The sequence below is a fragment of the Hypanus sabinus genome, chromosome 3 (assembly GCF_030144855.1).
Source record: "Hypanus sabinus isolate sHypSab1 chromosome 3, sHypSab1.hap1, whole genome shotgun sequence".
In the NCBI taxonomy this organism is placed as follows: domain Eukaryota; kingdom Metazoa; phylum Chordata; class Chondrichthyes; order Myliobatiformes; family Dasyatidae; genus Hypanus; species Hypanus sabinus.
Window position 1 is genome coordinate 67886684 of NC_082708.1, and position 13483 is coordinate 67900166.

Sequence of the window (13483 nt, forward strand, 5' to 3'; positions counted from 1 at the left end):
GCGACCTCTCATCCATTGCCACCCATCTCATAGTTCACTTATCCAGCACTGCTCGTTTCTACTTCCTACCCAAGACGCACAAAGCTGGCTGTCTGGGGGGTAGATCCACTGCTTCTGCCTGCTCCTGCCCCACTGAATTCGAATTTGCAATGAGTTCGTTTTGTCCCCCTTGGTTCAGTTTTTTTCCCACCTAGATCCTTGATACTTCACATTCTTTCGATCGCTTCTATTACTTTAAGTTCCCTGGCCCTGATCGCATCACTATGAACAACCAGTCCCTACGCACTTCGATCCACCAAAGGCGGCCTTAAAGCTTCTCACTTCTTCTTGGACAACAGACTGAACCAGTTCCCCTCCACCACTGCCCTCCTCCATCTGGCAGAACTGGTCTTTAACCTCAATAGTTTCTCTCTCAGCTCCTCTGACTTTCTCCAAACCCGTGGTGTAGTCAATGGGCCTCAGCTATGCCTACCTTTCCGTTAGCTCTGTGGAACCATCCATTTTCCAAGCTTATACTGGTCATGCTTCCCAACCCTTTCTATGCTATATTGACAATTATTGCTGCTTCCTGGACCCATGCTGAGCTCACCAATTTCATCAAATTTGCCTCCAGCTTACACTCTGACCTCAAATTTACTTGGTCCATCTCTGACACCTCTCTCCCCTTCTTGATCCCTCTGTTTCCTTCTCTGGAGACAAACTGTTTTTATAACAAACATTTTTTATAAACCTACCCATTCTCATGGCTACCTTGACTATCCCACCCTGTACCCTGTAAAATTCCATTCCCCTTTCTCAATGACTTTGCCTCCAACACATTTGCTCTCAGGATTAGGCTTTCCATTCCAGAACATCTGAGGTGTCCTCTTTTTTTCCCATCTTCACCTGCACTTTATCCATTACCAAACCTCTGACCTCACCCCATCTTGCCATTCCCAGTACAGAGATACATTCTCCTTGCCATTGCCTTGTCCCTATACCTCCTCCCTCAGCATCATTTAGGGCCCAAAACGGTCCTTCCAGGTGAACAACAATTCACCTGTGAGCCTACAGTGTTCATCTACCATATTCAGTGCTCATTGTGCAGCCTCCTCTACACTGGACTCAATGTAAATTAGTGGAACCACGTTGTTGAGTACCTTTGCTCTGCCTGACACAAAAGGTGGGATTCCTCTGTGGCCACCCATTTTAATTCTCCTTCCCATTGCCATATGTCAGTTTATGGCCTTCTCTACTGCCACTATGAGGCTGATTTCATGTTGGAAGAGCAACACCTCAGACTTTGCCTCAACCTGATGGCATTTTCCATTCCCACTTTGCCCACGGTCCACTACCCTCTTTCTTATTTGACTCTTTATCTCTTCTACCTATCACCTCCCAGCTTTTGAATTCAAACCCTGACCCATGTTACCACTCAACTGGTCTCACCTGTCATCTGCCAACTTGTAGTCCTTCCCCTCCCCCAACTTCTTCTTCTAGGTTCTTCACCCTTCCCTTCCAGTCCTGATGAAGGGTCCCGACCTTCAATGTTTACTCTTCATTCCTCTACGTAGATGCTGCTGACTTCCTCCAACATTTTGTGTCTGTTGCAAAAGATGTACATGTATTTTATTTGTCTAGAGATACCATTATTCCATATGACTTTTATATATGAGTTGCAAGTCTCGTGGGTGGAATTATAATGTGTTCTCCTCCTTGTTCACTCATTCTATCACTGCTGGAAGACTCATTTTTAAATAAGTTTTGTAGAAAAGTGAGTGAAGAGATTCCATTTATTTCTATCTTCTTTTTCTCCACTTGGTGGCTCTTGTATCAGCTGTTTAACCTTGCTACAGATTAATGTAATTGAGAACTCTATAATTAGTGTATGTTTCAGTTCTACTGATTTAAATGTTCTTCATAGCATTCTTCAGTTGGTGTATAAAGGGGAAAATATTCAAATTTATCACCATTTCTAAAAGCTACTTAAAGTGATTTCTAACTTAACTGTTGAAACTTCAGCATATTTATGTATGAAACACTCTTTTTGACTATTAGGTAAATTGTTTTAATAGGACTCCTAAGAAATGCAGGTTGACTACCTCTTATCTGAAATGCTCAGGGCTGGAAGGGTATCTGATTTCGGATTTTGGAGAGGTTGGGATCGCTGACTCTGAATTTTTGTGCTACCAGTAAGCAGTCTTTTTCTTACACTTGTTCATCACACGTACTGTATGTGAGGTTACTTCTCAAAACTGTCTGTGGTGCACAAAGGCTTGCACATCACTTGGGAACCTTCCTGGCACCTTGTGTAATTTTCCATTTGTGATGCCATGTCAGCTGAAAAAAATTTCAGATTTCAGAAGTTTTCAGAAAAGGGGAACTCAGTCTGTACAAGAAAATATTATCAAGCAATAACCTTTTGTGGTATAAATCAATTGTTGTTATTTTATTTCTAAATGAAATTTAGCTAAACTTTAAATTTTATGTAATTGTTTGCAATTTTTCCTCAGTCTGTTCTAATTTAATTTTCAGGTAGTGTTTCCCAAGAGAATTGATCTGTTGGATAATTGGAGTCTTCCCAAATTTGGAAATATAGTCCCATTAAACATATAAAAGTAATTGCATTTACATAGCACATTTAGCTTGTTTAAACACATGAAGATACCTGACAGTAATGTTATTAAAATCTGACATCAAGACAGAGTATGAAGTATATTGTGAAGAATGTGTTGTAAAAAGTGTGTTGTAGGAAATATTCTAAAAGGTAGAGTTAAAGGAAGGAATTTCAGAAATGCTAGATGCAATCTTTAAAACTGATACAGTATTGTGTTTTTGCAAGTTTGAACTTGTGACCAGATATTTTAAAGTTAATAGCAGTTGACCTTTACTACTTCCACACACCATCATTAATCCAAAGCAAAAGCACGTTTTGAAATTGTATTTCCAATGCAATGCTGCTGAAATTCCAGTGGGTGGCAATATTCCAATGTAGTTCTTTACAGTACAAAGGTCTTCTCATCTGATTTACACACTCAGAGCTAAAGATAAAATGTTCAATTGCTGCATTAAATATCAATTTAAGAAATAAAACATTAAAGTGAGATTTCATTAAGATTTGAAAACAAATTCAGAAAAGTACACAGATTATTAATGATAAAACTTTAATATAAGAAGATAATTAGAACAGAGATCAGGTTGAAGCTTCTGGAGATAAATAACACTGCAAATATGAAGCTACAATCCATCCCACAGAACATTTCTCCCTGAGAATATTTAAACATGATCCTACTGCTCTCTCTGAATATGTTGAAAATGACAAATCGTTTGGGATAAATTTCCCAGTAAAAATTCAGTGCCTTTTCTCATTGCCAAAGAGCAGACTTGCAAACTGATTTAGTATTCAAATTTCTGAGTAAGCCTTTCAGTTTTTGTTTCAATGTGATCAAACCAGCTCCAGCAAGTCACTCTAATGCCTCTGTTCGGCTTTAAAAATTCGCCAGCCAGCTGAGGGCACTGGTAAAGAGAAGCTGAAGCCACAGGAGGCCACTGTGCCTTTCAAAATCCAGGGATACAGCTAAACTTTAACAAAACTAAACATATTCATTTACTACTGAATATTACTATTGAAATGAATCAATCTACTGATGTACGAAACAATTATGTCCACTTTCAAAGGTCTTGGTCTTGTTTGATCCAATCAATAGCCTTCATTACTTATTTACAGTCTCCTGGGGTGAATAGTATGGACATTAACAATTATCTTTTTTGTTTTAAAATTATAACTACTCATGCAGTTGGACACATTGTCACCAGGAGTCTGATTATTAGCTCCCTAACATTTACTCTCACTTTTTAACACATTGCTAGTCAAGAACAGAGCATCAGCAACAAAATAGGATGCAGCAATTCTTTAAAATATATATTGAAAGCTCTTCCTCCACTGTGTTTGACAACTTTAAAATAACATTGTTAACTCCAATAATATGTCTGTCCTGAATATTTATTTCACCCTAGAACATGGTAAGATGCACCATGACTCTGTTTCCAAACAGTAACACTGAGCCATATATATAAGGGTCAGTAACTGAAAGCTCGGTCATTTAAGTAGGCTTCAAATGAAAGTCTTAAAACAGTAAAGACGGTTACAGAAGTAGAGATGTTGAGAGAAAAGAACTCATATTTCAGAACCATAGCAACTAAAACACAGTGACCATTGTTAAATTCAGGGAGTAGTTTGGATTCTTAGAATATTGTAAAATACAATGAGATACTAGAGATAGGAACGTTTAAAGCCAGGGAGGGATTTGAAAACAAAATCTATAAACAAGAGTAGCTTAACCAAGAGTAACCAATAACAGTGGGTGGTGAGTGAACAATCGTCAGCATAGGTTAGGACATTTGAAAAATAAATAATGAACGAAGGAACATGAGTAATTGGCCCGAATGACATTGGAATTATTAATCCTGAAAGTAACAGTCATTGATGAGGCTGCTGACAACATCTGTGTTGAAGAAAAGGATAGAGTGGGGCATGCTGTGGAGGTGGGATTATAGTGATGGCAACAGAATGAAGCTGAAAATTCATCACAGGGTCAAATATGACACTAAGATTGTAAAAAATCCCAATAAGCTGCTAGGCATGAAATTTTAAGTAGGCACAAATTTATTTAGAAAAAATTTTCTTATATAGAACTGGATAGGAGATGGGCAGTCTGATAACATTGACACACTGTGGGTGACAGCAGTAAGAACCAGGCTAGTGGGGGAGAAACACAGCTAGGAGTCCTGAACTCACATCAGGAAATTGACTATGCATTTTTGATCTTGCTGAGGGTTAAACATTTATCTGAGAAACAGGAGGAACCAATAGATCCTTGGAGGATTTCAGTGGAGAGTGGGAAGCCTTTGCATAAAATGCCCTGGCCATCAACAGACAGTTAAGAATAAAATCAGATATAAGTTATCCCACCAAAAATAAGGGAATGAAGAAGAGAAACTTTGGAAGTGGATGATGTTGTTAATTTGTCAAAGGCTACAAATAGGCCAAAAAAGATAGTTTTTCATTGTTATTGCTACTTAAATTGCCACCTGTGACTTTATTACAATCTGTTCCATATCATGGTAGGGTAGGAACCTGATCCAACCCGATTTCCTTCAAAGAATGACATGCAGATCCGAAGTAGCAGAGGTTGGTTCTAAATAGAATATACAAAACTGGTCTGAAAAAGCTCATATATCATATGAAGCACATAAATATTTTACTACTATTGTTATTGATCCACTGCAAGTCTACAATGTGACCTACAGGAATATACAACCACAAAGTGTGATTCCAGACTTATTTACCAGTGACACATTAAATTGTTGCAAAACCTTTTGCCTCTCCTCTATTTGCTTTTATACAGGATAATTAGATATTGTTTATATATTTCTGAAATAGATAAAGAAGTCACATGGCCATAACAAACTCAACCTGCTGATTTACAATTAGTTTCAAATGTCCAGCTGTGCAAAAAATAGATGATGGTAGTTATTGTTATGCTTCTTGGCTCAGTATGAAACTCTGCTGCCAGTTTACTTTGATCTGAGATAAGAATGACCAGATAAGTACTACACATTAATTAGCCACTTAGATTCCTGTTTTTGGTTTGGTGCGCCCTTAGTTTGCATTTGCCAGTTACAAGACATTGTAATCGAACCACAAATCAAATCTTCCACAGAGGTCTGTTCCACAGACTGCTGTTTCTTGGGGAAGTACATATTATAATACTACATGATTTATAGTATAAGGGACAGTATTAATTTGTTTAACTGTTGCTCTGACTAGGATGACAGAATTACAACCAACTTGCATCCTATATACTGATAATCAGCCTAATTAAATCTACTGAATAGAAATTGGGAGGTGATTTATCTAATTACTCAAAGGACAGCATAATACAAACCACTGATTAATCCTTCCATTCATAGAAAGATAGAAAATCTACAGCACAATACAGGCCCTTCAGCCCACAAAGCTGTGCCAAACATGTCCTTACCTTAGAAATAACCAAGGGATACCCATAGCCCTCTACTTTTCTAAGCTACACGTACCTGTCCAGGAGTCTCTTATTAGACCCTATTATATCCACCCCCATCACTGTCACTGGCACTCATTCCACGCACTCACCACTCTCTGCATAAAAAACTTACCCCAGACATCTCCTCTGTACCTGCTTCCATGCACCTTAAAACTGTGCCCTCTCATGCTAGCCATTTCAGCCCTAAGAAAAAACCTCTATCCATCCACATGATCAATGCCTGTTATCATCTTATACACCTCTAACAGGTCACTTTTCATCCTTTGTCACTCCAAGGAGAAAAGACCGAGTTCACTCAACCTATTTTCATAAGGCATGCTCCCCAACCCAGGCAAAATCCTTGTCAACCTACTCTGCACCCTTTCTATGGTTTCCACATCCTTCCTGTAGTGAGGTGACCAGAACTGAGCACAGTGCTCCAAGTGGGGTCTGACCAGGGTCCTATATAGCTGCAATATTACCTCTTAGCTCCTAAACTCAATCCCGCGGTTGATGAAGACCAATGCACATATGCTTTCTTAACCATAAAGTAAACTTGCACAGCAGCTTTGAGTGTCCTACAGACTCGGGACCCCAAAATCCCTCTGATCCTCTACATTGCCAAGAGTCTTAACATTAATACTATATTTTGCCATCATACTTGATCGACCAAAATGAACCACCTCACACTTATCTGGGTTGAACTCCATCTGCCATTTCTCAGCCCAGTTTTACATCCTATCAATTTCACGCTGTAAACTCTGACAGCCATCCACACTATCCACAACACCCCCAACCTTTGAGTCATCAGGAAATTTACTAACCCATCCCTCCACTTCCTCATCCAGGACATTTATAAAGATCACAAAGAGTAGGGGTCCCACAACAGATCCCTGAGGCACACCACTGGTCACCGACCTCCATGCAGAATATGACCCGTCTACAACCTCTCTTTGCGTTCTGTGTGCAAGCCAATTCTGGATACACAAAGCAATGTCCCCTTGGATTCCATGCCTCCTTACTTTCTCAATAAGCCTTGTCAAATGCCTTGCTGAAATCCATATCCACATCTTCTGCTCTACCTTCATCGATCTGTTCATTCAGATTTTCTCCTGTAAATATACCACTGAAACAAAAACAATCAAAATTAAAATAGATAGGAATTTACAAATACGCAGTTTTGGCTGTACATTGCAAAAAGCAAAGGAAGTTCTGTGGCTTCAGTCTCTTGTAAAAAGTTGAGATACCTCTTTTATAAAACAATTAAGGTATTTTAACTGAGTAACTGTAACAAAATTTCATTATAAGTTTTGTTTCCCCCATTTCCAAATTTTTATTCTCAATATTTTTCCCGAAGCTCGGTATTTCTTCAACCTCTTTAAAGACACTTGTTGTAAAACCCACTTTAAGATTTATATCTGTCCTGTTATTTAATCAGCTAATCAAATGTACATTAAGTACAAAAGGTTGACTTGGCCCTTTAGATATTAAGATTTTTATTTTGTTTATATTCAGCAACCAGCTGAGGTAAAAATTCTCTGAGATTTCACATTGCTTTTCTCAAGGTGTAAGTACATTAAAGTGCAACATCATAAGATCATTTTGCTTCTGTTTTAAATGTTTCTGTAGATTCTAAATCACTCTGCTGCTAGCCACGTAAAGGAACTAGAAAGGTTATGCAACATTTACCACAGGTTCAGTCTTTAAAATTTATTTAATAATAAAAAATTCTCCAATTTAACATGCATCTGTCTCGTAATGAAACTAAGTCAATAGCCCTTCTACAATTCTGCATGAAGAATGAGTTGTGGAGACATAATTCAATACTGAAGACAACCAGACTGAAATGCAAATGTATTATTAAGGTCAAGTTTATGTGGGTTGAGTGCAGAAAAACACAGAAATATTCTAATACCATACCATATGCTTTAACATGGAGGAGAAAATAGACATGGCTATTAACTATTGAGTCAGCTGTGTCGCAGTACACAATGTACTGTAGGTACTGGAATCAGATGGAGGTTCTGAAGCCTTAGACAGTTCCCAATTCCCCGACCTCTCACAGTAGTTTTAATCCTTCTCCAGCTCAATGTATGACACTAAACAACTTCTGTCTCTGTACATGCAAATTTCATTATAAGAAATAGACTTGCTAAAACTCCAATAAAAATCACACAAGTGTTATTACAAAAACAAGATATCCAGCTTTCCCCAAAAATTACAAAAATGTATCAGTTGATCATAAAATGATTTTGACAATCTAATACACAAACTTATACCTGCACCACATTAATTGCTGTATCTGTATGCATTCAATGATTCACTCTTTGGTGTCTGGAGATTGTCTAAGGCCAATCCTGCTGACCACCATATTAACAAAAATAATTGCACTTCAAGTTTTTTTTTAATTATTTTACACTGCACATTTTCCAACGTGGTTTTCAAGAGAATGATTCCTTGTTGTACTCGAATTTTGTTCCATGTGAACAGGTTCTGTTGCTGAGATTGTGAAGCTCTTTGGATAGTTTGCTGGGTCCACAGCAAAAAACACCAACACACTTTCTGCCAGAAATGGAGAAAAACAATGGTGTTATGTTGAATACTTCTCAGACCACCAAATACACACACACACACACACACACACACACACACACACATTATTGGAAGACATATCATTTGGGCCTTTTAACATTATTGCCCAGTTGGTTCAAGCATAAAGTAAACATCCTTCAGCTTAGATAGGGTCAGATCCTTGACACTTCATTTTCGTACAAACGTTTAATTTAAATGCATGGTATTGTGCATTTCCAAGGTTCATTGCATATTGCAAATTGCATGGAAGTGATCTGCTTCCACTAGTTTGCCTGAAAGCAGTAACAAGTATAAATGATCCCCCCTCCTAAACATACTTATGTTGATGATTATGCCCCTATCCTCACCCCACATGCAATGACCTTCTAACATTTTTCATTTATTTCACCTATATGAGCCAATGCTACTGCTAAAATAATGCATCTTAAATTTTAGTCGACATACAGTAACCCCATGAAATAATATCAGGGACAGTATATTTACTATAGTAATTATAAACTTTAAGGTGGATACCTTCTCAAACAAAACTGATTACACTAAGCATACCTTGGCATTGGAATATATCATCAAAGTAACCACTTTTTGACACATGTACTTCTTTAATGATTTTGCCCCAAGAAATGTATTCAAAATTAACTTGAGGTCCAAGGGAAGAATTTCTGTTAGTTCTTCAAGGATCTTATATATTTTAAAGTAAAATCTTAAATGATGTCTGAATTACTAGGAGGTAGGTTTTAATTTGGTATGGACCATAAGTGATTAAAGGAACCGAGATACAACTCAACCATGATCCTTGAGCATCAAACAATGCTTCAAGAAACTCAACATAGTATGAGCCTTCTCCTGTCTTTAAGCCTTCAGTATTAAGTAGATGGGAATCACAAATAGTTCCCTTTGTCAAAAGCTGAATGTAGACCCCCTTATATCCCAGCAACAATGTATGTTCTTACTGCCCAAACCAGCATTTTCATAAAGCTATAGTGGTCTAATGATAGCTACCACTGAAACAGAAAAAAAAGGTCCAACTCCTCTGCAACATTCCATAAGGTGCTTTTAACTGTACCAGCTAACAGTACATGCTGTCTGCAGAAATGCCAATGAACACCAACATGAAACTTTACAGAAAATAGACATCCCAATTTCAATGTTTACTCACTGTCTATTGCACTTGGCTATTTCACCAAACAGAAGTTTCAAGCGAGGCTTTCCAATAACAAGCCTGGAGTTCAGCACTTGATATTTTTCTGCATTTAAGTTCTACAGAAGATGATAAAATAGAAAGTACATCAATGAAAACAAATAACTGAAGAGAAGTGATGTGGATTTTCAAAAATAAACATCTTTAACACTTCAAATCCATGTTGCCATTCTGCTGTTCCACTACGTGTAATTTCTTGCCATGATTGAACATTAAAGATACATTATTTCACGCCTGTTCCACATTTTGCAATATATTAAGCTGAAGTACATCCCACCCCTCCCCCTTTTTCTTGGCTGTCCTCTGACCTACCTCACCTTATATCTTTCACTTTCTGTAGTTGTTTCACTTTACTTCATTTTATTGGCCACAGGCAAGCACTGGTTCAACTCAATGAGTTTCACTACCAGTTCACTAAAGTTACTATATTCTGTTCACATTTAGTTTCTATGGAGAAACACTGTACACTATCTACAGGCCCAAATACCAGCAGCTGAACTGATTGAATTTCCACATTTGGAGGTTTGATGGCTAAGTGTGATGAGGCTTTATCAGCAAATCATCTTCAACTGACCTACCAGAAAGGTCCCACCCCAGAACAGCCTTACAGCCTTTAATAAGAGACAAAGCTGAACCTGGACACAGAACTTTGTCTTCTGTTAAATCAGACTGTAATTTATCAACTAACAAATAACTGAAGCAAAATAACATAATGAAAATAATTGAAACACATTTAAATAATGCCTCCTCAGCAAGAAATCTTCATTACAATACTATAATTCCTTCATTATAATGTTGGGGAATCACAAGAGAGAGTTCAGCCACAGGATTTAACACAGAGATGGAGATCCCAGCATATATCATTCAGTTGGAGTTCTGTAATTGACTGACCAAACAAGAGACTCAGAAACATAGTAACATCTGAATAGCTGAGTGCCAGCAGGTCTGAATGGAACTGCGGACTCCACTCAAAGACATTAATATAAATATACCATACAAATGAAAAAAATTGTAAATTTCACTATACTTAAGAACAAAATGGAGGAGAGCAAAGCTATTAAAGATCTGACATCACTCTGATTAACAACTTTGTATTATTAGAAACAGATTAACTGGGTTGTACAATTTTCATCTAATCAGTTAGCACAGGTTTGTTGTCTAACAAGTTGAATATTTCGAGAACTTGAGAATATTTAAGTGTACAAATATGGACTTCTAGAAGTCTGTGCACCAGATATTACCCAATGGATGGAATAGTATACAATATGTCATGGGTTAACAATGGGTTTGGTGATAGAATTTCAATGACTTGTCTCAAATTTGAAATGTGTTGCAAATAATGTTCCCAATAAGATCTGCATATCCAAAATCACAAGTATTTTAGGCAGAAGAAATATGTAATTACAGAGGGCTACAGAGAGGCTGAACTTGTTGGAAGAAGTCACATTGGAATATTTTTCGAGCAGTGAGAGACTAAGATTAGTCCATGCACTGAAGTCATTTAGGTTAATACATTGTTACTGTTTGGGCAAAATAATGGAATATTGGCATCTACCTGAATGCAGCTGACATTCCAAAGTTCAGTAGAAATGCTTTAGTTTTACAGAGCCTCAGTGAAGGACTCCATTTGGTTTTGCTACCAAATCTTCAATTAGATCTATTTGCATCAAAATGAGTAAAGTGGAGTTACACTAGATTTACACAGGGTTTACAGGGTTAAATGTTGAGAACAGATTGTATGAACATCCCCAATTAATATACATTTTGAAGGATAAATAGTAATCTAAAATGGTGTATAAAACAATAAAGCGATTCAACAGATTAGCTTGAAAGAAAAATGTTTTACTGATACTTGGGGTCCAGAACAAATATATGGAAACATTCAATAATAGTACAAAACAGATGTTTAAAAACTGGATAGAATTAATTTGCACACCCATAAGCATTTTGCAAGCAATTTTTTTAACAAAATGGTAATTTTACAATTAAATCAACTTGAAGTGAATTCCAGAATTACTATTTTCAACAGAAAACCAAACCTTGTAATCCAACTGGAATACTCACAACTACAAATAATGGACCTGAGTTATCCAAGGGAATCAAGACACAGAAAGCAAACGAGTTGGTGATCAGGAAGGCAAATGAAAGTTAGCACTCAATTCAAAATGACTAGAATATAAAAGCAAGGCTGTAATCCTGAGGCTCTACAAGTCCTAAATCAGACCACATTTGGGGTATTGTGAGCAGTGTGGGGGGCATTTCTAAGCACTGGAGAGGATCCAAAGGAGATGAAAATGATCCTGGGAAAGAAGAATTAATGTATAACGAGTGTTTCATGTCTCTAGGCCTGTAGTCCTGGAGTTTAGAAGAATGCGAGGGGATCTCATTGAAACCTACTGAATATTTTAAGTCCTAGACAGAGTGGAAGCGGTAAAGATATTTCCCATAGTGGAACAGTCCAGGACCAGAAAGCACAGTCTCAGAATAGAAGGATGTCCCTTTAGAACACAGATGATGAGAATTTTTCTTTTAGCCAGAGGGTGGAACCTGTAGAATTCATTGCCACAGACAACTGTAGAGGCCCAGTCATTGGGTATGTTTAAAGCAGAGGTTGATAGGTTTTTTTGATTAGTAAGAGTGTCAAAGGTTAAGGGGAGAAGACAGGAAAGTGGGGTTGAGAGGGATGATAAATCAGCGATGATGGAATGGCTAAATAGACCAACTGGGCCAAAGGCTTAATTATTGAGTTGTGATACACAGATTACTCAACATTTGATTGAAAAAGAGAACAGATTTGACAGGTATAGAAGGCTTCTTCATGTTCTTATATTTCATGCGTCATGGAAGAACACTGATACAATATTGGTGAATAAATATCTGAAAGAAGTAAGTCCAGTTAGTAATATTAGTTGATTTTGCATCAATCTTACTGAAGGGTCTTGCTCAAAGTATTAAGCTTTCAAAGACAGCTAGAGACAAGTAATAAAATGTAGCCCCACATAGAAAGTACTGATTTCCACAGCAAGCAAGTGTACTTGTCTCTCTCCTTCTGATGCTGAAAAAATGCTATGCATTCTCTCAGCTATCTTTTAAATTTACAATTCTAACATTCAGTCCGAGAAAATTATTTATATACATCAGAGTATCACCTTTACACATCAACTTAGCACATACGCTAACTCAGTGCTTCATCACATTTATCTCAGAATACACTTAATCAATGGGAATGCAGTATCTCTGGTCATAATTTAATGATTTACAAATAAAGATAGATATGCAGTCATTCACCGGCTTAGAAATGTAAAATACAGCATATGGATAGCATGTACTACTCTTGCAGAAACGAATCTGGATGTCCCATGTGAGGCCTATATAATCATTTGTGTAGGTCATAAGTCGTCACCTACAACATACAATCAGTTGCCACTTTATTAGGTGCCTCTAAATTAACATTGAACCCATGAACACTACCTCACTGCTTTTTTTTCCTGTTATTCTGCACTGCTTATTTTAACTTAACTATTTAATAGACATATATATTTAATGTAACTCAGTTTTTTTCTCTATATTTATCATGTACATCATTCTACTGCTGCCGTAAAGTTAACAAAGTTAACACAGAGTGGTGGACGTGTGGAATGCACTGCCAGTG

General features: G+C 37.3%; 1 protein-coding gene across 2 annotated transcripts in view; it reads right to left on the reverse strand.

Moving 5' to 3' along the window:
• Nucleotides 1–2945: 2945 nt before the first annotated feature.
• Nucleotides 2946–13483, reverse strand: part of LOC132391419 (NADPH oxidase 4) — a 151314-nt gene continuing 140776 nt past the window's right edge. For both annotated transcript variants that reach the window (XM_059964597.1, XM_059964598.1), the window contains exons 17-18: nucleotides 9790–9890; nucleotides 2946–8603 (exon numbers count right to left, since the gene is read on the reverse strand). In XM_059964597.1, the coding sequence (XP_059820580.1) occupies nucleotides 8483–8603; nucleotides 9790–9890 (222 nt within the window). In that variant the 3' untranslated portion in view covers nucleotides 2946–8482. The remainder of the gene's footprint in view (nucleotides 8604–9789; nucleotides 9891–13483) is intronic.